Source organism: Syngnathus floridae, chromosome 20, assembly GCF_059516105.1.
Source record: "Syngnathus floridae isolate MCC-2025c chromosome 20, RoL_Sflo_1.0, whole genome shotgun sequence".
Taxonomy (NCBI): domain Eukaryota; kingdom Metazoa; phylum Chordata; class Actinopteri; order Syngnathiformes; family Syngnathidae; genus Syngnathus; species Syngnathus floridae.
The window spans coordinates 178,535-201,200 of NC_142432.1; the positions used below are offsets into that span (position 1 = coordinate 178,535).

Genomic DNA, 22,666 nt, shown 5'->3' on the forward strand with positions numbered 1-22,666 from the left:
ACTTCATAGGAAATCACCATTGACACGTGATCAATGGTGAGAATTCTGTTACTAACTAGTAAAGCAAGAGCATCTATTGAGGCACACAAAGAGCCACTCTGATGAGTTGATTGGAAATTCATTCTATCACCTTTTCTTTCCCCTAAGTACAACTCTTCACTTGCAAAACATTTTGGTTGACCTCCATATGGGGTCATTTTTGCTAAGTCCCCCTTTGGACGTTCCATTGTATCCACCTGTTAAAAACCACTAAAGGCCCGGCCGGGACCCCCTGCTCCCCAATCGCCCCCCCCCCACCGACGGTGTCATTTACACACATGCTTGGCGGTGGAATCTGCTCCGAGGTGCGCTGTGGCGGAAACATCATTAAAAGTGGTGAAAGACGTAAAAAGGTGAAGAATGGGGATGACATCAGGCCAATTTCACACTTGGCACTCGGACGGCCAGGTCCAAGCCAGGAGGACTTTGGCCTCGCAACGCAGATCAAAGTCCACTGTGGCGAGGTGAAAAGACACCAAACTATGCTAATCCCCAGGACCAATATATTTTAATCTTGTTAGAATACAAGTTAATGCCGCCGCCGCCGCCGTTCAGTGGCAAGAATGAGAAGAGAACTTGCGAGGCGCCTCCGTCTGGTGCCGGATAAACAAAACCATAAAAATGCCTACTGTACAAGCAGAAGATGGCGACGAGGTTGTTTGCATTCGAGACGGAAGGGGGGGGGGGGTTCGAACAAACCCGTGTCGGTGACCCCGACTGAATCCCCACTCCAACAAGTTAGCGTGCAAAGGAAATGAGTATTTTGTGGCTGGCATTGAGGCCCGGGTTCCGGCAAGCACCTTGGTAACCCTTGATCTCTCAAGTATGGCCGGCCAGGGCAGGGCAGGGCAGGGTGCTGGTGGTGTCTGCCTGCCTGCCTGCCTGCCTGCAGAGGTTTGACTGGCCGCACAATAGGCCACGGATGCTTTGGGCAAAAGTCACACCCAGGCAACTCTCATTTCACACAAAGTCTTTGAGTGAGTTGGTGGGGGGGGGGGATCCATAATTTAACTGGCAGAGGGATGCTTTCCATCCAATCACCATGTTCTGGATTTGTTCATCACATTTTGCAACACAGCTTGTATTTATCCATTTCAAACGGCCTCTTGATTTGACATTTTAAGTTGACTGTCACCTCCAGAATATATGGATTCATGTTGGGGTCAGGGCATTTTTAGGGGGGCAAAGTAGTGTGGAATGTGGGATTAGGGATGGACAATCAATACAAGCACTGCTTTCTTTAATATACCAGTATAGCATTTTAGTAGATTTTGGAGATTAAAGCTAATTCATAATAAACGTTCCTTTCGATTCTGTTTAAGAAAGGGAATTATGATTGTTATTATTGTTAGTGTCATTGTTATTATCATTATTGTTGTTGTTATCATGACAATAGTGAGGCATTGTCATGTGTTGATGTTAGCATGATAAGCATTGCATTTACTTTCTGGAAAGTATTTTGGTGGGGATGGAAAGTGGAGCATGTTTGTGGTTAAACGCTCTCCCTCATGGGTAGTTTCTTGCTTTTGTTTTACAAATGAAAATGTAGACAAGCCAAGCATGCCACTTGTGGCCACTTGGCGAATGAGGGTCAAGGATGCATCAGTCGGTCGGTCGGTCGGCTGCTGCCACTCACCTGGTGCTTCTGCATCATGGCTGAGAGAAGCACAAAGCGGGAGCTCGGTGCTGCTGCTGCTGCTGCAGCAACGGTGGCGAGAGCATCGCCAGGCAAAAAAAAAAAGCAGCAGCCCATCCTGCGCATGACATCTTTCTCCAAGCCCTCTCCCAGCTCTCTGCGCTGTGAAAAGGGAAGAGAAAAAAAAAAACACGTTCATCACGGCAAGGGCCAATGGCAAAGTGTCACTCAGCATGAGTAGGTAGGCCTAAAAATAGATTGTTTGGATGTTTTCTTCCTCAGCAAACAATTGACTTGTTGTGAAGTGTCAGAGTCATCTCAAAGTGAATCAACTCATTTAGTCAGCCACTGGAAATGGGAACCCAGTTCACCGAGAAGGAAAGCGCTTCAAATCGCAATCAAAGATGAGCGAGCGAGCGAGCGCTTAAGCGGACAAAGCAAGCTAGCGCAACAACGGGGCGTGTGGATACTGAGCGTGTGTTCAGGGCTAAGCACGGGTTCCCATCATGCATCGGGCTAAACCTGACTTTAAAATGGCAGCCGGCCAAAGACGTGGCTTTAAAGACGCTTCATGCTGGCCCGAAAAGTGCAATAAAGACAAGCGGCACACAGAGCTGGGCTGGAGAAATGTTCACTTTTTCAACAAATCAAAAATCCTTATATAACAGCAGTGGCCTGGCTGGGGTGCAACTGCTGGTCCATTAGCTTGCTATTTGGGGGATTTTTTTCTTTAGACCCAAGTGGCGCAATTCAAGAGAGGTCCATAAAAATAAGCTATTGGATATTGAGAGCAAAAAAATAATCGGGCATACAAGGAAAGTCCCAGCTCAGTCGAGCATGCCCAAGCTCAGCGTGGCGGGCGGGCGGGCGGGCGTCTCCCTCCCTCGCTGCCATTTTAACCACTGCTGAGTGACGGGCCAGAGAGGGCGGGGTCAACGGCGGCCATGATGGCGGCGGCACAACACTGGAGAAAAGAAAAGAGAATGCTTGATGAGGAACATTGGGATATTTTGATCATTGAACTCGACTCCAAACTGGCACAGAAAGGAGTTCAAAATATTTGCTGAAATATTATGTTCCATTTTATTTGCTGGTGCTGAATCCAAAAGGAACAAGAGAGACAGAGTAAATATTTCTAAAAACAAACATTTGCAATTGACATATGCAAGTCAATCAAAAGTGGCTGTCCATGAGAACATTAAATCACCACGTTTCATTGACTGATATTTAAAAAGTCACCAAAAGCAGCTCTTAAGCAACGTGATTGTCTGAAAATCGAATCTTGAAATATCAAACAATCCTGCGACTCGTGTTTCTGAGCAGGTCAGCGCTGACCCACTCCGCTTGCACCTCGGCCTCTGAAAATTTATATTAAAAAAAAAAAAAAAAAAAAAAAAAAAAGAGAGCGAGAGCACAGTGGCTCCTTTCCAACTATATTTGAGGTCAGAGTTCACCACGTCCTCTCGGCAACGCCGGGGCAACAGGCGAGGGCGTCTAGACAGGTCACGGTATCAAACCGGCTCCCTGCGGTTGCTTCCGGAAGGAAGGCGGGAGGGAGGGAGGGAGGGAGTTAGGGGTCAGCCATAGCTAGCCAAGTGCGGGCAGGGTAAACACGGATTCGGGCGCCTCCACCCTCCGCTGATCAAAGAGCGGGGATCTTCCTGGGAGAAGAAGAGAAGAGGGGGCTGGCTCGGAAGATGAACTCTACGTTTGTGTAATCGAGACGTGTCCGAGGCCCCGATTGTCTCCTTTCACACCCCCAAACGGACCCTTCCGGTGCCACTGATTACATTAGGCAGGACAGACTCTTTTCACAAGGGGCGCTCGGACAAAAGAGGCGCTTCCGCGGCCCTCGCCATCTGGTCCCCAAATAAGGAAGCTTGAAGAAGGGAGGAGAGGGAAAAAAAAAAAAAAAAAAAAAAAGCCCAGCCAGCGAGAGAAGAAGCTGAATAGAAGGAACGCTGTTTGAATAGACACACGGGATGGATGGCCAGCCGGACAGATAAGCAAACATACAGTGGAGCCTCAAAGACGGCCAGCGCAAATAAAGCCATGGAACGCTGACAGATATAGGCCAAAACGCAATAGTCATGTCAATGGAGCCCGTACACCCACCTACCTACCTACCTACCTACCTACCTACCTACCTACCTACCTACCTACCTACCTACCTACCTACCTACCTACCTACCTACCTACCTCATGATCAGATCTGTGACCTAGAAACAAATAAAAAAATAGCAATTCTTTTTAGTGAGCGTCAGCGCACATAACACGTTAGCACCCAAAATATTTGTTTAGCGTCATGACTAAAATCTGTTTATTTTCTTTAAAATGTTCCAACAGTGAAGTTAGTCGGGTACGTTTGAAGAAGCCGTTCGGCAATGCGTGCGTGGCCATCTTCGCAAGGCAAGAGCTGGGAGCAAATGAACGGGCTCATTTGTGGCAAAGGCCCTTGATGCTGAGTGCTATTGTCAGACGATGTGCAAGTGTGTGTGCCACATTGACAAGTCAAGTGGATTGGTCCATGTGGACAATGATGAAATGACAGGTTCCTTTCCAAAATGATATTGTCAAATACATAGATATTGTTAGCATCATTGCCATTCATTGCAAACGGAATATCCCAATAAGAATACTGGAGCGGCAACATTTTTGGCTGATTTCTGGAAAGGAAATCTGCTACGAGGCGAAGCACATGCTAAAACTTTCCATTCTGTTGCCATTAAAAAGACCTGATTGACCACCGTATTTGAAGTTGTTGAGCCCTGTCACACACACATGATGACTAAAAGGAAAGTCTACACCCAAATCAAATGGAAAGAGATCGATGAATGGGAGCTTGGTCGAAAAAGCCAATGAAAATGCTGGGGGGGAATTTGACAAGTCTAGAGGGCGCAAATAAGTCAGCATTTTTATCTGCTCTTTTATCTTCTTCACAACGCAACGCAACAAGCGTCTGTCTCGGCAGCGATGCGCAAACATGGCTGCAGCGTTTGACGTGAAGCTTGTCATCCGTCAGTTAGCGTTCCGCCAATCCGGCTCACCTTGTACAAATAAAAGCAGATCATATAGACTGCCGACGTGACGCCCGCCCGCCCGCCCGCCTTATTGTACGCATCCCAGCCAGCCAGCCAGCCAGCCAGCCTGCCTGCCTGCCTGCCTGCCTCCCACCGAGTACAAGGCGCGCAAGCGTGGTTGCTGTGGCGTCATTAGCCATTGAAGCTTCTAGGGCAGGGCCAGGAGAAACAAAAGCAAAATTGGACAGCTCCACTCAATGCGGTGAGGTCATGCAGAGTGTCATCGTTGTTTTAGTCGACACTTGAAATGAATATTTTGCTCCGTTTGGAATTGAATCGAAAAGCTATACTGGGCAACAGAATGCAGGCTCATGTGGAGCGGCGCAGGTGGGAGCATTCAAGTGGAGGGTGGGAGCATTCAAGTGGAGTGCGCTGTCCCAATGGCTGCTGTCATGAGTTCTCGCGGTCTTCAGATGATGTCATCAGGGCCTCGCTCGTTATTTCGAAAAATCCAATCCGAGACGAGAGCGAGCGAGCGAGCGAGCGCCGCGTGAATCCAGGGAGAAGCGAGCAACAGCTGGCGTCTCAAAGCACTGCGGCTGCTTTCACTCCCACGTGACTTCTCTTTAACAATGTCGCTAATAGCTACTACCTATTCAACCAAAATGGACGCTGGCTAACGCTTACAGACGTCATTGACGGCTAACGGAATTAGCATCCATATTGAAGCGCTTGCGCTAAGGAACGGCCAGAAATAACGAGTGCGACAAATGCCTCATACCATTGCAGCCAAACTCGTCTTTGTATATTTGTTGGACGTCTGTTATGCTGGCCCCTGGTGGCCAAGTGGCGCCGCACACCAGCAAGAAGACGACGCTTCATGGGCAGTGAAGCATGAACTGAACATATGATACTATTTAGACGTTTTGTACCCAATGTTTATTTTGCTCATGGCTCATTGTCCTTACTTTTGGCAGCAAACGCAGGCGTGATCCCCTAAAAATTGGCGTATTTCCACAAGTCCACCCCCACAGCGAGGCTTACTCACATTTGGGAGACAGCTCGACGCAAGGCACAAACGATGTCATTTAAGTTTGAAGGGACCACGGCATATACTTAATACATTGGTTGTTATTATTATTCGAAGATTCCCACCCTCAGCGTGTGGGCGGACGACGGCAGCGGCTTGCCACAAAGGCCAAAATTCAAGACTGCTTTTCTTCAATCGGGCATGAAAGGTGATTTAAGTGAAGGAAGGCACCTGCGGCGACTTGAGAGGCCTCGCCGCGTTCACACGTTTGCGCTCGAAAGGCAACCCAAATGCTCCGACAGAGGCTCATTAGCTACTACGTAGCAGTTAGCCAAACAGTCATGAAGATGAAAAGGACCCGAGGGAAAACGGTACGCTGGTGGAATTTCCAGGGGTCACGTGCTAAGTCCCGTTAAGAGCCTCAAAGCGCTCTTCAGCGTTAAGCACACACAAACAAACGTGGCAAAATATCAATTTCACATTTGGCTAAACGCTTTCACACTTGGCGTTAGGAGGAGACAAAACACAGCTCTTGGATAAGGATCATGTTAATGCCTATCAATTAGGATCAAACGGGGATTAAGCGGCACGGTCGCGGCGGCCCTGGGACGGGGCCCGCGCCGAGCTACTGAATACCAGGGGTCGCACCCCCCGACTTCATTAGGGCTGACCTTTCCACGCCATTGTGTGAACTCATCCAGCCTGGACGGAGGCTCAAATAAATAGCAAACGTCCGGGGAGAGCCAATAAGGAAGCGCTGCTCGGGCCAGGTGCTTATTAGCCGTCAAGCACGCTTTCAGGAAATCACTTCAGAGACATGGATGATTTACTAATTAGTCGTGGGGTCAAGCGGCTCCAATTCTGCCCGCCCATCCTAATTGACTCAAAGGTCAAACAGGTACTCCAGGTGCCCAAATAGGAGATATGCACGCAAAATGATGAAAATAGGGTAAGGAAAAAAATACATTCATCCAAAAAAAAAAAAAAAAAAAATAAAAAAGCCAACGGGAACTCTAAATTGAGGTTAACAACATTTTGAGGCGCCACATGTTTTAGTAAACCACAAATCACAGCACGTGCTATCCGTGCAAGATTTTGCCCATACAATAGAAAAAGGAAAAAAAAGAGCCTGGCTTCATTAGCAATGATTGCAATTGTGCATTTCTGTAACGGACTTTCTCTTCACGCTTTGCTTTTTAGACACGGGTTCAAAACAGCGATTCAGCAAGCTTTGAAAATAACAAGGAAGGAAGGAAGGAAGGAAGGAAGGAAGGAAGGAAGGAAGGAAGGAAGGAAGGAAGGAAGGAAGCTGCTCTACTTTCCTCCAATCCAGAGGTACTGGAACGTTAACACCCAAAGTTGCCCAAGTTCATCTGAGGCCAAAAGTTTGGGCGTGCAAAGTAAGCGGTGTCAAAACCGAGCAGGGAGCCAGGGAGCGAGAGAGCGAGCGAGGAGTCAAACAACGCTCACTCACTCGTTCGGGCCCGCAGCCGTCTTTGTCGCCGTGTTCTCGATGAGCTCACGGCATTTGCAAGGAGTGGAGTTTGGGGTTGGGGGGGGGGGCTCGGAGGTTATTTGAAGATGAGAACAGGAAGTAATACTGCGGCTGTCTGCCGTATCGTGTTCCGCGCGCAGCTCCGTCGCAAACAAACAGAGTGACTTGAAGTGAAGCCAAGCTTCCCATATGTACACACACTTTCATTGACAACTTTGGGCAACATTTCATGAGCACAGGTCATTTTTGGCACAGGCGTGTAGTGTCGAAGCTGAAAATCATTGTCTTCCTTTCTGTTTCCACTCTTTCAATTTAAGTCTATTAAAAGCTCTAATCTATTCTATTCTAGCGGCTTGCTATCCGCCGATCAATTCAGTCAACTTCGGACTCCTTGGGAACAAAAATGCAATACAATTTCCTCTTAGATGACTAAACTAATAACACCTAAATTATATGGCGATATGTAATGTGACCAACATGACAATATATTACATGTGGCATATATTCTCCCCATTTTTTTTCATTGCAATCATACTGAATTAAAAATAAATATGTAAAGGGGTTGTTGGCACATAAAATTTGCTTCGCATGAAGTCATTCAATCAACAACTAAACGTTTGCAATTTTATACACACATTCTCCCCTGAAAATATGTACAAAAATATTTGTCACAATAGCAGGGATGGAAAACGCGACGATCAGAAGAATCTAAACATAACTGATTGACAGTCGTATAAATTGAAACATTTGGTTACACTATGCACACCCTGAACAAGTACAATGTCATTGATTGCTTGTAAAACTAAAATAACAAACGTGTACATTGTACCAAAAAATAGTATCAAGCCTCTCCCTGTAGTAATATATGCAGAAGCGAATTCAAATGGCTCTCCACAACAGCAAAGAAATTGTGTAGAAACGATTGGAATAAAACTTTCACGTGTGGAATTTATTTCATGTTTTGAGATGCAAAAAAAATCTGGTTGGAATATTCAGTCAAATGTGCATAAATTAACAATCCACTGATAACGAACGACCTTGCCAAATAACATCTAAATCATCAGGTTTGAATATTCAGTCAAATGTGTAGAAATAAACACCACCTTGCCAAATGACATCGAAAATCCAACTGACGGCTAAAATACCAAATGCAATATTGACACATTTTTGGAAGCAAATTTCAGAATTAAAAATACACACACAGAGGGAGTTTTAGTTTGAAATTAAAAAAATAACGCAATCAGCACTCGGAGTCTTTATTGTAGGGTTGCGGGTCTTTAGTTTTCCCTTCTTGTCCCCAAACTTAAAATGGAGGCCGCCTGTTTTTTTTCCGGCACCATCAACACCACGGCATAGTCGCACAATACAAAAAGTAAGAGCAACAAATGGCCGCCTGCCGGGCGGGAAACACCGTAAAATACAGAGCGGGCCTTCATTTCAAATGCGCAATAGCGATTTAAAAAAAAAAAAAAAAAAAAAAAAGAGTGACGGAGAGCCCCGCTGTTTACGACAGACAATGGCAGCTGCAGCCGGAAAAAAAAAAAAAAAAAAAACACTTTGAAATGTGCTCTTGTGCTGTAAGTCAGCTGCTTTCATCCAGACGCCATTATGGCATCACACCTCGTGGCCGCACCGTGGGCGGAGACTAAAAAGACAGCGGGAGGACTCAGCATTTTGAACGTGAGCCTGCAGTGCAATTGGCAAAAAAAACAAAAAAAAAAAACTGTCGGAATTCTCAGGAACGGATGCAACTGGGGAAAAGACACCTCCAGCAAGGCCAAACAAACTAGACACTAAACTGCCATCCATCCATCCATCCATCCATCCATCCATCCATCCATCCATCCATCCATCCATCCATCCATCCATCCATCCATCCATCCATCCATCCATCCATCCATCTCAACATTCCTAAGCAATGTGCTGTCATCAGGTGCACCATGGGAAATGATCTCATTTCACTTAATTGATCCAAAAATGATACCACCTGTGGTACGCGAGCACCCTCTAGTGGTAGGCGAAAGATTTACTGCCCAGATTTAGTACGATTGTATTGCTAACTGCTTGCTAAGTTAGTTGTTGTCGTTTCAAACGTTCATTTCGGTACACCTCGAGATTTAAGTAACAGCGTCAAAGGAGACTGATTCATCGGCCGGCCCATTATTTTTTTCTTTGAAATCGGAAAAAAAAGAAACTGTTGTCGGCCCCTCAAAAAAGTCCAACTAAATCCCAATACACCAAATGTCATTTTTGCAGCCAGTTTTACACGGTTACACAAAGCATCAACGAGAAGAAAATGGCTTACATAACGTTACTTGAGCAATGGGCAACACAATAACATTTTGTCAGCCACCCATTTTGGCTTCCGAGATGAAAGTTTGGGAAACTCTGCAGTGGAGCAGCAGCAACTACCTCTCTCCCTCCCTCCCTGCCTGCCTCAGGCAATCATTCCTGGAATCACTTCTCCCCACTTTACACGTAGCCAAAATGCTCTTGAAAGAACGGACGGACAGACGGGTTAGCGAAGCTCTTACCAGACGGAAGGAAGGTTGGCCGGGGCCAGGTAGATGCCGAGCGAGGCCCGTTCCAGCGAATACGCCGGCTTTTCCTGAAGATCAAATGGAAAAACATGAAAGAAACTTTTTGCAAACAACAGCAATATCCGTGGGTGGAATTGAAAGCCAAATCAATGAACCTGAAGCAGCCGCGCCCTTTCACACCTTTACAGCATTTCTGAGCGACAACTTTTCAAGCGCGTCGGCCATCGCCAAGTAAAGGCCTATTAAAAGAATACCACCACAAGTAGTAGGTGATAATCAAGCGATCTTGTCTGGGCCGGTCACCGATACGGCAAACAGATAAACCTCAGCAAAGAGCCGCTCGCGGGGCATTCGTGACAACATGTTTTGTTCAAACAATTCACCTTTCACACGTGTTGTGAAAATTAACTGTCAACCATTTTTGTAACGGTACTGGACCTGATAAAGATTAGATAGACATAAAAGTAAAAAAAATAATAATAGTAAGAAACTACTAGATGACTAAATAAAATGTCATTCTAATTCAAATAGAGCCATTTAAAAAGAAGCTCCTGCAGCGACATGATGACCACAGTCTATGTTGGCCACCTGCTGTTCCTCCACATATTGCAAAGAACAAAGCAGATATTATTTTTAGCCAGACTTGTCCAGCTTATTTTCAATTTGAGTAGTGATGGTAAAATGGTATCCCTTTGTTATTTATCGCGCCCCCTTAAAAATAGTATGTTACCTGAAATTAGCAGAATGAATTGAATAACGGTTCACTTAAAAGTGCAACACAAATGTTGAAGCTAATTTTGTTGGAAAATGTGTCGAATTAGTTTGACATTTTTCACAACAGCGCGGCCAGCGGTGGCAGAAGTGACCAGTCAAAACACTTTGCCACATATTGATCCGGTCGAAAATTGCGTTCGCAGAAATCCGAGGGCATGAGACAAAATGGCGACCGACGCGACGCGGAGGGCGTTTTTAGCTACAACACAGAGTCGGCCATCTTGGCCCCCTAAAAGGAGGGAAGACCGCAGTGGTGGAGCACAAATGTCTAGACAGGCCTGAGGCGGCAGACGAGCAGTTGGGGGGGGGGGACGACGACACATTACACTCTAGGATCCTGTTCTGGGCAAAATACTGCATGCAGGGAAATGTTAAATAGATCCCTTTGAACCTTATTTGTGCACCGCGGATGGAAATTGTGCATAAAAGCTGTGAAAGGCTACAACAATTGTCAAACTATACTGATCATTGGGTGACACGCTGGCATCATGGCTTAGTTAGCTAGCTTGCTGAGGTGTTTGCACGCTAGCTTCAACTAAAAACATGAGAAAGATTCTACGTTGTACTTAGGTGTGGATGCGATGGAAAAGCCACCAAGCCAATTTGAGGACACGTGATATAGAAAATGGATGGATGGATGGATGGATGGACGGATGGACGGATGGACGGATGGACGGATGGATGGATGGATGGATGGATGGATGGATGGATGGATGGATGGATGGAGGGATGGAGGGATGGATGGCGGGATGGATGGATGGATGGATGGATGGATGGATGGATGGATGGATGGATGCTGATGGAGTTCACAGACTCTTCAATGACTCAAGAGGAAAATGTGTTTGATGAAAAATGTATGCATGTCAACGTAAAAAAGTGTGAGATGATGTGCTTGAAGTGTGGCAATTGATAGCAATGTGAAATGATTACAAGTCTAATTATCAAGACTTTGCGGACATCTTGTTAATTGCAATAATTCATGTGGAAAAGTTTGGAGACTCAACGTGGCAGACTAAAGTATGTATTTGAAGAGAAATAGACAATATTCTCTCACTCCAAAACAAGTGCACAAAAACCAACCTTTTCTCCATGGTCGCTGCAGCGCTGCTCTTTCCATGAACCGCGAACGCAACACGCAGACCCTCCTGAGCATAAAGAAACAGACAAAAGACATAAACGTTCATCGACAACTCTTGAACACTATGGGCGAGAACACTCAGTGACACAAAACGTGTTATAATTGCTACGAGGGAAATGTTTGCTTTACGCGAGGAGATCGGAAAAAGTTAGAGTGGCGTGACGTGTACTTGCGTGGGACGCAAACGTGCGATCTCGCACCTGGTTCGAGGGAAGTCAATTAGCGCCAAAGCCCGTGTGCTCATTAAGCGTCGTGTTCGTGTAATTGGGTTTGTTAAAACTCGATTCAAGCGTCGTCCAAAAGACTATTTGCTCAAATGTAGCATTCCGACGGCGCCGTGTTGGTGGTGTACGTTAGCTAACTCACCTACCTGTCTGCGCATTCAGCGAAATCTGCTGACGCACCAAACTTTAACGTCTCTTCCTCCTTCGCCACCAAAAATACAATTTCTCACAAAACCACAGTCCAGTGGCAGTTAAATAAAATTCCACATTCGGCCAGGTGTCCTCAGTGAAAGGAGTCGAGCTAGAAAAAGGGGGTAAAGCTCGAGGGGGGGAAAGAAATCCGTGTCTTATTTTGTCAATTTCAGACACACTCCAGACAGTCTCAGAGCGGCGACGTGCGCGTTCCCTTCCGCGCGTGCACGTCGAAAGGCGCGGGAAGCGGCGACGATGCTTGATTGACAGCGAGTCGGGCCAGTGGCCGCGCGAGCCACGGCGTGTCGCCCAATCGCAGGGGTGGATGTTAAAAGGTCTCCGCCCACTCAGCCCGCTCGCTGGTGATGAGCTTGAATAAAACAAGCAAAGATGTGGGTCACAGACGATGCAAATTCTCTCCAGGCAAAGACGATGAGCTGTACAAGGCGCCGTATACTGTTTGGAAATAATACATACACATTAAGAAACATAATATGCTCTCCCACCAAAATAAATAAATACATAAATACATAAACAAACAAATAAATAAATAAATACATAAATGAATAGAAACTAATTAATTACATCGAGGGAACAGTATTGCTATTTGTCTGTCAGGTTTCTTCAAGCAGTATTTATACTAAATGTTAGGCTTATTTCACAATAGTTACCATATTTTTTTCACTCTTGACACTGTTGTTAATTATCCAGTCACACAGATAAAACAACACTAGGCCGCATTATTGCCACCTGTCTGCCATGTGTCTTCAAACAATGAGTATTTTTACTATTTTTGCTTTGCAGAGGTTAGCTTGCTTACGATTTTGTGCAGGCAACAATTTTGAGCCTGAATTGAAGGGATTCACTTTCCTATGGGAAAGAAGGCAATTGTCTCACGCATAAAACCACTTCAAAGACGTTTGGATTTCGTCAGGCATGTTTTTCCGTCCATCGGGGGAAAATAACAAATCTTGTCCGCTTTGGCTCTGCACCCCTTTTCTTTTTTATTTGCATTGTTATGGAAAACCGCTGGATTTGGACAGGCCATAATAGAGTGTGACAGCTCTCCCTTTTCACCATTTATTTGGGAGCGAAATAACAAATCCTGGGAAAGTGAATCCAGAAGGGAGGGCGATAAATACACTGTATTGCTTTCAGGAACAGCTGTATGGAGTGAATACGTAAAGACATGACATATGGTATCCATTGCCACGGACAGTCACAAAAAACATATAAGCAAAACAACTGATTGTATTGAACGCTGCTTTTCTTGCACGCCATGAATATGCATCATCTGCTCCCTTGATCCCCTCCATCAGCCATCTTTGCAGATATTGACCTGGTTGGTGCCACAAAATGGCTTCCTCCTCACAGCGGGAGCCCATAATGAGGCAATACAATGAGGTTTCACTTCACTGCTCACCTCTCTTTGGTTGTCTCGCACCTTCTTTGTTGACCTTTTTCAGCCCGGGAGGAATTTCAAGGGGGGCTAACGAATCGTCTGATGGAAATGATGAATGATGGCGAAGAAGGATGGATATGCGCTATTGTGAATTACCCCAAATATTCCACATCAACGTTCTATATATTCATGACCGCTTTGTATTGCGGATTGAAGGATGAAACAAATGCAGGACTCCATCCATCCTTCTACCAATCGATGCTCTATACAGTGCCTATTCTTCAATTGGTACTGTGGTTGAACAAGTGTGCACACCCTCTTCGAACTGAGAATAATATGGCTACGTTCATCATTGACAAATAAACGAAGAGTTGTTTTAATGGGGTTTTCCTTATAGTTGTTGTTGATTAATTCTAGCAGAAGACGCCAGCCAACTTTTGTTTTGAAAACAGTTGTTTTCGGTCTTGTATTTCCTCACCTCGCCGAGCGAGGTCACTGTTTTTTTCCTAACCCGCATTGAGAACGGAAGCGCAGAGCGCTGCCATGTTTGTGCTCGGCTAGTTAGTTAGCTAGCAACTTAGCGCGGCCGGGGGTACTGAGCAGCCGCGCGCTTGTTCTTTCCTTCGTTGCTTCGAAAGCACTACTTGCTCCAATCGCGCATTTCGCCTTTCCGACTTTGTAACCACTTCCAAATGTTCCCCCCAGCCCCGGCCCCGGCCCCAGCCCCAGTCTAGTCGCACTCCTCAAACGGAAAGCGCTCGCGCACCATGTCGGCCAATGACGAGGGTAAGCGGCTCTTGCCTTCCTTACGGGTGCTAGGCTAACGAACTTAGCCGAGCGGCTAACGTGAGTCGTGTTGGCTAGCTGGTTTTGGACATACACCGAAATTGACGTTTTCCCAATCAAATTTAAGTCGGACGTTTGGATGGGTTGTATTTGTTTGGATTTTGCTTAGCTGATTCAGCGGCTGGCTGAGATTTGGCTTCGTGTATCTCATCCGAATTTGTCGTTTGGTTTTTAGTTGCGTCGCTCAATGCATCCCGCGAACGCTATAGCGATCAACCAAAGCGCAATAGCATGACTGTATGGCAACAAATCCACCGACGTCGTTGTTTTGTTACCTCACTGCAGCGTGTAATGATCTCGCTCCGGCTCGCAACTCAATGGTATTTCATTTGCACTGACACATGTGGTTGTTTTCTGAACGCGATGTCACTACTGTTCGCTGTTTTTGTGCTCCTTTCAAAATGCCGTAACATGCTTCTAAAGCTTTATCCAAATAGAAAAGTAGTACAGTACATGACAAGGAAAATCGCTGTGACTTTTGCAGTGTTTTATTGAGCTATTGACTGTTGTGCTTAGGCATCCCGGTGTTCAAATACTGTTGGAGTTGAGGATCTTTATTTAGACTAAAGTAGTTCTTCGCCACCCTTTTGTTCTCCGTCTGCAATTAATGTACAGTATTATCGAATAGCAGTGGTTTCTGTTAGTGATGCTAATTGCTAAGCCTGTCAAACTAAGCCGGTCAAATTGGAAGCCTGTGGATAATAAGTGGTTGGTTTCCTTTGGACTGTCACGGTCGTGAAATCGTGATTTCCTGACGGGATATTGCATTCTTCTTTTCTCTCATAGATGATACCTTTGATGAATATGACAAGCCTGGAACGGAGCGTTCACGAAGGAGGAGGGGCGAAGATGATGATTTCGAGAGGTAAGTCGTGCTCCCAGTTTAAAAAAACAGTCACACAAATCCAAACCCACCTGTGTTTTCTGAGATGTGTCCAAATGCTTGTCTTTTCTCCCCCAAAGCGATTTGGAGGAGGATTTGTTAGAAGAATTCTCACCGTCGGGTAAGAAGGTAAGTCGTTCCCCAAAGAATCGGACATTGTCACATTTTCTTTCCATGTTTTGACTTTTCCCTCTCCCCTCCAGAATCTTTCTGAAGATGAGGACGAAGAGCTGAATGATGCTCTTCTACAGAGCGATGAGGAGGAACACATGAGGTAAGGCAGCTCAGCAATCCCTCCTTTGGCTTCCTCATGACGTGAAGTGACGTGTGTCCAGTGGTCAGGAAGTGAGCGTCAACGCCACGTACGGAGTCACCTACTCGAATGACGCCGTCAACCTGGGCGCCGCCGACTACGATGACACGAGCGCGGGGCCGGGCTACCCGCGGGACCACGAGGAATACTCCGACGACTACGCCCGGGGCATGGTGGCCGAAGACCAAGTAGATTACGCCGCAGACGAAGTGCTCGACATCCAAATCAATGAGCCCATTGATGGAGAATTTCAAGTGAGTTGAGAGACTGCATCCGTATCAATTAGTCAGAGATTTGACCCATGACCTTCACCATCCATCTATTTTCCATGGTCTGCATCCTCCTTGGGCTCATGTTTGTATATTAGGATGTCCCGCCGCCCGCCTCTTTAATTAACTTCTAGTTGACCGCTTTTGTGTTCGATTGTGTCCGAAAGATATCGCTTCCCTTTTGGTGGCTGTGAGAATTGGAAATCTGTTCAGGGAGAAGGAGATGTTGGTCTTTATTTATTTTTTTTACCCCCCTCTGCTATCGCATAATTTCTCCATCACGCTGACAACGTTTCCGCTGACGGCTTGTTTGGCGGGAGGCGACGCTCCGCCGAGCGCCATTGTGACCTTGGGCCTCGCTATCTCCGGGCGATTAAGGAGACGCTTTGTGCTGCCACTCGCCGAGGTTAATGCGTGCAGGTTGGCCGTCCGGCCGGCCGTTTGATGGAGGCTTTTATCCGCCGCATCTGATAACGGCGTCGTGCAGGTGAAAAGATTATTGACCGTCCTGAGGACAGTCCTATACACGTCCCTGGTGATTGATGGTGAGCTTCTCTTTATTTGCTGGCCTCAACGCTAAGAGGACCAAAGATAGGCGTCCATCGGTCGGCCAACGTGCCGTGCTGTTGGGCACCTGATAGATATGGACAAAACGATGGGGACACCTGGCCTTGACATGGGCATGGGCGCGCCACTGATTTTGTGGCTGGCCCTACACTGTTTGTTGCTTTGACCTTATGTTGCAAACCGGAGTCAAATTCCTTGTTTGGCATGCGCAAACTTGGCCAACAAAGCTGATTCTGATTTTTGTTTTAATTACAAGCAAGCGAGCAAGCAAGTGAGCAAGCAAGCAAGCGAGCAAGCAAGCCAGCCGTACGCCACTTGAATGGCGCTCGCTCATTGTGGCGCCTTTGCCACGTGGGGGTGAAACACACATTTTAAAGTGCTCGTCATCTGCTACCGTTTGCGTGGCAACGCGTTGGACTCGTTTACGCAGCGAGCACTTGCTTTTACACAGCGACGCCACAATCAGATCATTAGATCAGTGTTCCCCCTCACTCGTACGTGGTTGGAATAGCTGGCTCGAATATGGCCAAAATGTATTTTATTTAAAAAAAATCTGACCAATGAAGTCCGTTTCCCCCTTGGAATCTTATCACATTTATTTCATATTGGAATCAATCAGTCTCCTTGGTTATCGGGAATTAGCGGCAAATGATGGCATCGTGAGTTAGACTGTGATGGAGTTTTTGCCCACGTTTCTCTATACTATCGTGTCCATCATTTACATCTCATTGACTTTCAAATGCTGTCAGGAATAGTAATGAAGCCATGCTCCCACTGTTATGCTAATTTGCTAGCAGAAGAGGGGGGCGCTTGGGCTTTCCCCTCTACACCATTTGTATTTGCCTCTCTGCAATTAGTTCATCTTGTTTTTTTTACGATGTAGGCTTTTGAAGGACGGACAGAGAGACCTTTTTCCGTTTGCACCAATTCACAACAGTCCCTTTTTCAACCTTTTTGGCCGCCGGCCGACAGGACAATGAATATCAAACCTATGAGGATGAAGAGGGAATGGAGCAGGAAGTGGTCCCCGAGGAGGAGAATTTGGGGGATGAACAGCAGGTAGAGGCGGAAGGCTCCCAGGTCTTTGATAGGCAAGAGGTACAGTGCGGGATATGGTCGCATTCGTGGAGCAGAAGCACCTTTCTGCTTGTTTCCCTTCCATCGCCAAATGTTTTGCCCCCAGGTCGGAAGCGAAGCCATGGCCGAAGAAGCGCCAAAGGAGGATTCCGACGACGACGAGGAGGACGACGGAGACTCCGGTCGTATCCGCTTCAAGTCGGAGAGGAAGGACGCCGTTGTCGTGCGCTTGGCCGACGCCGGCACTAAGCGGAGGAATATCCCCGAAACGCTAGGTAGCAAAACGGCCTTTTGAAAATTGCCACAAAAGCTTCAATTGAGTGCTTTTATTTTGCAGAACTGTCGGAGAAGGCCAAAAGGGATCTCATAGAGCTGGAGCAGCAAGAACGGTATAAACGGCAAAATCGCTACGGGGGACGAGGAGGAAGAGGCGGCGGCGGCGGCGGTGGCTATGCTGGATTCGGAATGCACAACGTGAGAGGTGGACACAGAGGACGAATGAATGAGCACAACTTCCACCCAAGGGGCAACATGCGGGTAAAAGTCCAAAATAGCATTTGTATCCCAAATTCTGCCTGAATGCTTTGCTACTAATTGACTGTTTAGTAATGACACAGCTTACGGTCTGGTTCTTTCCTCCTCCATCCCTTCCTAAACATCAGCAGTCCTCTCGAATGCCTCTCCTCCATCTTCCCCACCAACAGCCGCAGCAGCAGCCACACCACCCGCTGTCCCGGCCGCGGGGACCCCACCCCTTCCAAGAGCGCTCGCACGGGCAGCAGCCCCTGCAGCCCCTCATCACCACGCACCGCTCACCGCTGCAGCCCCAGATGGAGGCGGCGCCGCCGCGACTTTTGGGCTCCCCGCCGGCCACTTTTGTTGGCCATCAACACAACCAACAGCAGCAGCAGCAGCACCACCACCACCACCACCACCACCATCAGCAGCAGCAGCAGCCGACGCACCCCAAAAACATCCACATCAACCCCCATTTCAGAGGCTCGGCACCATCCACTGGGCCAGGTTGGTTCCCCAAAGTGGAGAAATCATGTTTATGCAGGCGTCAGAGCGCGCTGTAAAGATGATACATGACTACATTTCTGCCGCTTGAGCGGGAGCGAAGCAATTCCTCCTCATTATATGTAGCGGCTGCCTCGGGCTCTCTGCCGCCACGTTTTGCATTGTAAATGGACCCCACCGGATCACCTTTTTTTTTTTCTTTTCTCCCCCACGCAATTTGAAATCTGGCTGCCGGTTTCCCGCTGTCCGCACAAGCTGTCTGGATTAGAATGTCATTTTGTCGGCAAGGCGAGTGACAAGTGAATAGCCCTTGCGACCATTAATAGGATTGTTTTTTTGGTTTTTTTTGGGTCCGGTGATATTTCATTCCCCGCGATGAGTTTATCTGGCCTGTCTGTCTGGCAAAGTTTTGCTCCAACCAAAGCATGTTAGGCTTATTTGATTGATTGATTTGCTCCTTTCCTCGCCTTCCCAACACAACCTCGGTGTTACTTGATTGAAGAAATAGTTGTCAAATTCCTTGTAATGATCTGGTCCTTGTCTTCCACCTCTCTGCCGACGGCCCTCCTTTTCATCGCAGTGCCCTTGATGCCTCCTGCTCCGAGCCAGCCACGGCCTGCGGTGGGCCCTCAAAGGTTTCCCGTAAGTAGCAGCTGCACTTTGCCGCCGCCGGCCGCCACCGCTTCACCCTTGCCAGCTTCTCCGTGCAAAAGTATCATCAGTCCGAGCAGTGCTCTCGGAGCCAATTTGTAAACACCGATAGGCGTGGCGGCGATGGCGGCGACGTCACTGGAAAGGCGCGATAGGAGCCAGCCGGAGGTGGGAGCGGCCGGCGGGACTCGGTTAGCGGCGGCTCGCTCGGGCTGGGGCTCAGAGCGGCCGTCTCCACACATAATGGAGCTTCAAATTCCCTTTTCTCCAAGTGCTATTTGACTTAATGAAACATGTATTTTCACGGGGCTGGGTGGGCCTCTCGCCACGTATTTGTTCCTAAGCGCAATTTCACGTGGGCTACCTCGAGTCTTCCTGGCTTGATTTCACCCTCAAAGGATCTGAGCCAGGGATGACTTTAAAGTCATTACGCTCCGGGGAGGGAGCAGCTCTCCCGCCGCTATAGTCGCTGATTGGATTGGCGTCTTCGCTCCTTTTTAGCCCAATCCATCCATAAGTCTGTTTTGATGTTCATTTGTGCGCCATTGATAGCACAGCAGCTGTTTATTTCTTTTGCCAGTGGTGCCGGCCGGACTGAAAAAGGCGTTTTGATAAGGCGTCCATTTTCCTTGCGCCAATGAAATTGAGGCGGCGGTTGCCACGGACAGCGTTTGAAATGCACACGCCGGTCGGGAACGTCCCTTTCAGCAGTGGACGTGCGCTGGCTCGTGATTATCATACATTATCATCCCATGGCAGCCGGGCGGGGGCTTTGGCCTCCAGAGTTATTGAACGGAATTTTCATGAGTGCTTTTGAAATTCCTGCTGCTTAATTATGGGGCTCAAATTAGACATTTGCTTCCTCTCCGATACCCCAACATCGCCACACGCAGTACATACCGTATTTGCCGGTGTATTGGTCGACCTTTTTCGATCCAAAATCGACCGAAAAAAATCGACCTCGACTTATACACCGAGTCATAAAATTTAACTTCGTATTCATCGCTTCAAATGTGATGGTAACCAAGGCCGTTTCTCATGCATCTCATTGTGCGTTGCACTTAGAAAATTTGAACCGGGCGGCGTGCGCGAGTGCGCGGCCCGCTGGAAGTCGAATGAGGCGCCGCCACCACCTCCGCGGTGCTTTTAAACAGCCGATCCGCTCGGCGGGGGCTATTTTCGGCCACTTGGCTCGTGCGCACGGCCTCCCGGATGTGCCGGGCGGGTGCGCGAGCTCGCCGGCCGCTGGAAGTCGAATGAGGCGCCGCCACCACCTCCGCGGTGCTTATAAACAGCCGATCCGCTCGGCGGGGGCTATTTTCGGCCACTTGGCTCGTGCGCACGGCCTCCCGGATGTGCCGGGCGGGTGCGCGAGCTCGCCGGCCGCTGGAAGTCGAATGAGGCGCCGCCACCACCTCCGCGGTGCTTATAAACAGCCGATCCGCTCGGCGGGGGCTATTTTCGGCCGCTTGGCTCGTGCGCACGGCCTCCCGGATGTGCCGGGCGGGTGCGCGAGCTCGCCGGCCGCTGGAAGTCGAATGAGACGCCGCCACCACCTCCGCGGTGCTAATAAACAGCCGATCCGCTCGGCGGGGGCTATTTTCGGCCACTTGGCTCGTGCGCACGGCCTCCCGGATGTGCCGGGCGGGTGCGCGAGCTCGCCGGCCGCTGGAAGTCGAATGAGACGCCGCCACCACCTCCGCGGTGCTAATAAACAGCCGATCCGCTCGGCGGGGGCTATTTTCGGCCACTTGGCTCGTGCGCACGGCCTCCCGGATGTGCCGGGCGGGTGCGCGAGCTCGCCGGCCGCTGGAAGTCCAATGAGGCGCCGCGATCTCCTCCGCGGTGCTTATAAAGTGCCGATCCGCTCGGCTTGGAGCTATTTCCGGCCTCCCGTTGGTGCCGGGTGGCGTGCGCGAGCTCGCCGGCCGCGATCTCCTCCGCGGTGCTTATAAACAGCCGCATGCGCACGGCCTCCCGGAATTTGAACACATTTCGTCAATAAATTTCGCATATTGAATTTTGAAGTTTAATATAATGCAACAATTGAGCTCGACTTATACAAAGGATATATCATAAAATCGTAAATTTCCGTCGAATTTTAGGGGGTCGACTTATACACCGAGTCGACCTGTACACCGGCAAATACGGTAAGTGATAAAGATCACTACAGGCGGGAATTTCATGCAGCTGAATACGGTTAACTGACAGCCCGCACGGTCGGCCGGTCGGTCGGTCGGTCGGCGGGTCGGTCGCAGAACAATAACACGCAAAACGCGACGCCGTTCCTTAAACTGAGTTGACGCTCACCGTTTGCATTCCTTTTTTGACCTCTCATTACGATTCGTCTCAGTTCTCCCTGGGCTGGCTCGGGCTCAGCGTCGGCGGCCTATTGAACGGCCCCCCCAAGCCACTTTATGGAGGATTAGAAGCGAGAGGATGAGCCGCGCTCTTCCAGTCGTCATTGTGAAACGGTGCCTGTCTTGACCTTTTCAAACACTCTCCCCTCCCTCCTGTCCTTAAGCCTCTTTGATTAACTTTGTGTTAAGCAACTTTTGGGGACGGGCTCGCCCGACGAAGATGGCTTAAGCCGCCTCGATAGCATCTTAAGTAATTGACAATGAGCTGGGAGGCGGCGGGCATCCCATTTGTGGAAGAGGCACGTGTTGAATAGCAGGTTCATTTTTCAACAGAGTTGAAGGTTTGGAAGAACAATGCAGGCGGTGATGAGAGCTAATTGAATTCCAATGAGGGAGGGATTAGACGCTTGTTATCAGCTTCTCCGACCAAGATAGATACGAGATGGAAACGTATGCAATGGACAGACCGAAAGCTCAAGCGCTTGAAACAATGATTTGAAATCCTCCCGCCCTGTTAGCCTCGACTTTATCAAGGCCCAAGTCGCATTAATGTGGCTTAGACTGATTGGCACGCATGTTCAATTACAAGGAGCGGCTGGCTACCCAAAAGTCCTCGCAGCTTTCTTCGACGGAGTGCGAGTTCTGCAAATGATGGCCCCGGGTGCATTGATCTACTCATTGACACAGGAGGAGAGTCATGGAATCATTTTCAACAATTAGGCTGCTATGTAATGAGGGGGGAAAATGTACCCTGATGGAGAATGGCAGGCAGAGGAGTAAAGCAGAACAAATAAGTTGCCTAGTTCCCAGAAAACATTGTTTAGGATCGCCTTGGCGTTAAAACCAGGTTTAAAACCGTTACGGACGGACGGACGCACGGACCATTTGGATCATCGCACCCGCCGATACAATTTGTCTGATCCTCAAGGCGTTGTTTTGCAAGGCACCGGGAGACTTCCATCATCAGCACATGGCGAATAATTTTGGTCAGCCCCAGCGGCCGCCTCATCATCACATGGAGCCCTTCCGGAACCAGCCGCGTCAAGGCCCCCCGGACAGGGAACCCCTCTTTATGGGAGGTGAGTCTGGTGCCAAGCTCGCACAAAGGTCACCGTGCTTTCATCTTATTCCACATCAGCGGTGGCGCTCATGTTAAATGCATGTTGCTCCATATGCTTTGCCTTCATTTC

General features: G+C 48.3%; 1 protein-coding gene and 1 long non-coding RNA gene across 11 annotated transcripts in view; one reads left to right on the forward strand and one right to left on the reverse strand.

Moving 5' to 3' along the window:
- LOC148380574 (uncharacterized) overlaps positions 1-14,196 on the reverse strand; it is a 26,836-nt gene extending 12,640 nt beyond the window's left edge. For 2 of the 7 annotated variants that reach the window (XR_015854560.1, XR_015854559.1), the window contains exons 1-6: positions 13,512-14,193; positions 12,039-12,544; positions 11,615-11,679; positions 9,755-9,828; positions 2,488-2,639; positions 1,676-1,837 (exon numbers count right to left, since the gene is read on the reverse strand). This is a non-coding gene — a long non-coding RNA (uncharacterized LOC148380574). Of the gene's footprint in view, positions 1-1,675; positions 1,838-2,487; positions 2,640-9,754; positions 9,829-11,614; positions 11,680-12,038; positions 12,545-13,511 lie in introns of all 7 variants that reach the window. The other 5 variants (XR_015854558.1, XR_015854561.1, XR_015854556.1 and 2 more) reach the window with 5 other exon arrangements.
- Positions 14,023-22,666, forward strand: part of rbm33a (RNA binding motif protein 33a) — an 18,621-nt gene continuing 9,977 nt past the window's right edge. The window contains exons 1-11 of one of the 4 annotated variants that reach the window (XM_088362882.1): positions 14,023-14,276; positions 15,123-15,201; positions 15,300-15,348; positions 15,423-15,493; positions 15,555-15,786; positions 17,341-17,466; positions 17,552-17,720; positions 17,783-17,982; positions 18,108-18,468; positions 19,046-19,107; positions 22,420-22,555. In XM_088362882.1, the coding sequence (XP_088219008.1) occupies positions 14,258-14,276; positions 15,123-15,201; positions 15,300-15,348; positions 15,423-15,493; positions 15,555-15,786; positions 17,341-17,466; positions 17,552-17,720; positions 17,783-17,982; positions 18,108-18,468; positions 19,046-19,107; positions 22,420-22,555 (1,504 nt within the window). In that variant the 5' untranslated portion in view covers positions 14,023-14,257. Of the gene's footprint in view, positions 14,277-14,345; positions 14,657-15,122; positions 15,202-15,299; positions 15,349-15,422; positions 15,494-15,554; positions 15,787-17,340; positions 17,467-17,551; positions 17,721-17,782; positions 17,983-18,107; positions 18,469-19,045; positions 19,108-22,419; positions 22,556-22,666 lie in introns of those variants that run through there. The other 3 variants (XM_088362883.1, XM_088362884.1, XM_088362885.1) reach the window with 3 other exon arrangements.